The sequence below is a fragment of the Argopecten irradians genome, chromosome 6 (genome assembly GCF_041381155.1).
Source record: "Argopecten irradians isolate NY chromosome 6, Ai_NY, whole genome shotgun sequence".
Lineage (NCBI taxonomy): Eukaryota > Metazoa > Mollusca > Bivalvia > Pectinida > Pectinidae > Argopecten > Argopecten irradians.
Window position 1 is genome coordinate 18,028,847 of NC_091139.1, and position 2,500 is coordinate 18,031,346.

At 36.1% G+C, this 2,500-nt stretch overlaps 1 protein-coding gene across 1 annotated transcript; it reads left to right on the plus strand.

Annotated features, from left to right (window-relative positions):
* Positions 1–1,415: 1,415 nt before the first annotated feature.
* LOC138326295 (regucalcin-like) lies at positions 1,416–2,159 on the plus strand. The gene is made up of 2 exons (XM_069272411.1): positions 1,416–1,571; positions 1,825–2,159. The coding sequence occupies exons 1-2, from the start codon at positions 1,475–1,477 to the stop codon at positions 2,028–2,030; spliced, it is 303 nt and encodes a 100-aa protein (XP_069128512.1). The 5' UTR covers positions 1,416–1,474; the 3' UTR covers positions 2,031–2,159.
* Positions 2,160–2,500: the final 341 nt, after the last annotated feature.

Sequence of the window (2,500 nt, forward strand, 5' to 3'; positions counted from 1 at the left end):
TATATACGAATACCATTCCAGAAACAGGTTGTGTAGCGGGGTTCGACAACTACATTCATCACGGAGGAGCATATAAAGATAACACTACTCGTCAACTCTAAAGGGAGAACAGAACCTCACCACTTAAACGACGTGGGGAAATATTTGACGTGATGTCCGATAAAGTAAAAACTTGCGAATGACACAATGCAATCTTAAAATTGTACAGTTTCGTACTCTGAGACTCTTTAATTTATAAAAACGAGGAACTTAGCGTTGTTACACATATAATCTTAGTACATTTTTAAGATTGGAAAAAAGGGGTAATAATGACTTAATTTCTATTCATCCAAATTTCTATATATAAGTTTATATATTAGACCAGCTGATATTATATATATAAACACAATATTTTATCTATATACATAGAATCACAACTAATAGGAATCCTCTAGATTGATAAGTACTTTGGGAACAACCTATTTATTATTTTGATATAGAAAAAAACTGCATCTGCTTTCAAATATTTCCAGGGCTTGTTATCTGAAGTTGGTCTAAAACAACAGGATAAGCTTACAAATCAGTGTAAAGTAAGCATCACCCCTGCATCCAAATATATGCTGAACAGGATTTATCCCCATAAATTTTTGACAAAGATATTTACACTATTATTTGATAACCGATGGTGTCATCGATGGAACACAGAAAACTCACTCTTCCGGGACACCAGTTTTGCTCCCTGATGCATTAAGAAACTCCGCTGAAATCAATTTTCGTTTACATATATTATCATTTTTTATGTTGAATTTGGATTCCATTTTGTTTTTATCGCCGGGGTTTCTGGTCTCCTGGCCAAGACACACCAAAGTCTATAAAAACTGGTAGTTTCTGCTCCTGCTTAGCTCTCACGCACTAGGGGAGTGGGAAGACTGTTAGCCCTTGGGCTGTATTCCGGAACGCCTACATTTTAAAAACATATGCCAGCAAGTATGTTGTTACATCACAATTATAGTCTTTTTCATAATGGTAACTTTGTCTGGGTGAGATTTACCTGGATGTTTTTCTTGTCATATATTCTATTTTGCATTATGGGCACAAGGTCATCAGATGGATTTTGAGAAATACTAGCTAGAGGTATACATATATTTATGTATTTTTCAGAGACGAAACAAATAAAAAATGTCAGTATATGTGACCGGGTTCGGTGTATGGCTTGGACTCTTCGGCGACATGCTTCAGTGATATAGCATAACAAAAAGGGCAAACGATCAACTATACAAGAAAATACAACATACCCCAGTCTCCCAAAACACAAACGTAACTTCATACAGACGCAACACACTGCATACATTGGAGGCCATCCTTATATGATCCTAAGTGTTAATAGAACATTAATTAAATCACACCCTTCCGCGCAGCCTCAAAGATTCATTATCTTTCTACAGCCAACAGACGTGTTGTCATTGATTACAAGAACTATGATGACGATGATTGTATGGGACGCCCGGATGGAATGACAAGCGACGTAGATGGAAATCTTTGGATCGCTAACTGGGGATTCGGCAAAATCATTTGTTTTGATCCTAAAACAGGTATCCATTAATAAAATCATTGTTATTTCATTTCTGACCTGCAAGGGACATATCACAAACATATTGTTTCTGAAAACGTATGTTGTAGACTGACATCGGGACTAGTTCATTAACTTTAGATTGTATTTGTCCCCCAAAATATGTATACTAGGTCTTACAGGCGTTCTTTTTAACCATTTCCGCATTCCGGTTGATTTGCGGATTTCATTTACACGTATACCAATAGTACTGTTTATATGATTACTTCTTTTAGGGAAAAAGCTGAGGACTGTTCAAATTCCAGCCATGCGAACAACATCATGCTGCTTTGGCGGGAAGAATCTTGACGAATTATACGTTACATGTGCGTCACAAGGAGCAACCGAGGAGGAACTCGCAGCTTATCCAATGACAGGGTCGATATTTAAGGTCACGGGGTTAGGGGTCAAAGGTTTACCAGCAGATGTGTATAAAGGATAATGTACGAGAGTAACAAGCTTATCAGGAAGACGCTCATAATCCAAGTTCACTTACCATGACGAGAACGCATATGATAGTAAATAAGCAGGTGTAAATATGTGAAAATCAATTAAATGTTTCAAAAATATATTTATCACTCTCTCTTTGTTTTTCTAATTCATTTCGGCAAAAAAAGCTGAAATATTTCGATGTCTAATTACAACAAGAAGAGAATTCATGCAATACTTTCACCAAAATTGAGACAGATCCGTTCTCGCAAACGAAATAGGGAATCTCTTCTGTGCGTGGGATACATTAACAATGTTGTGCTTAATAAAGTTTTGCACATTCCGATGAAAAATAAAACGATTTATAGTTTCATATTGTGATAATCCAAGACATATGCTTCTTCAAACACAACTCATTTTATTTGTATATTCATTGACAATGTTCCAAATGCCCATCGGAGCCAAATGATATAATTCATTTTT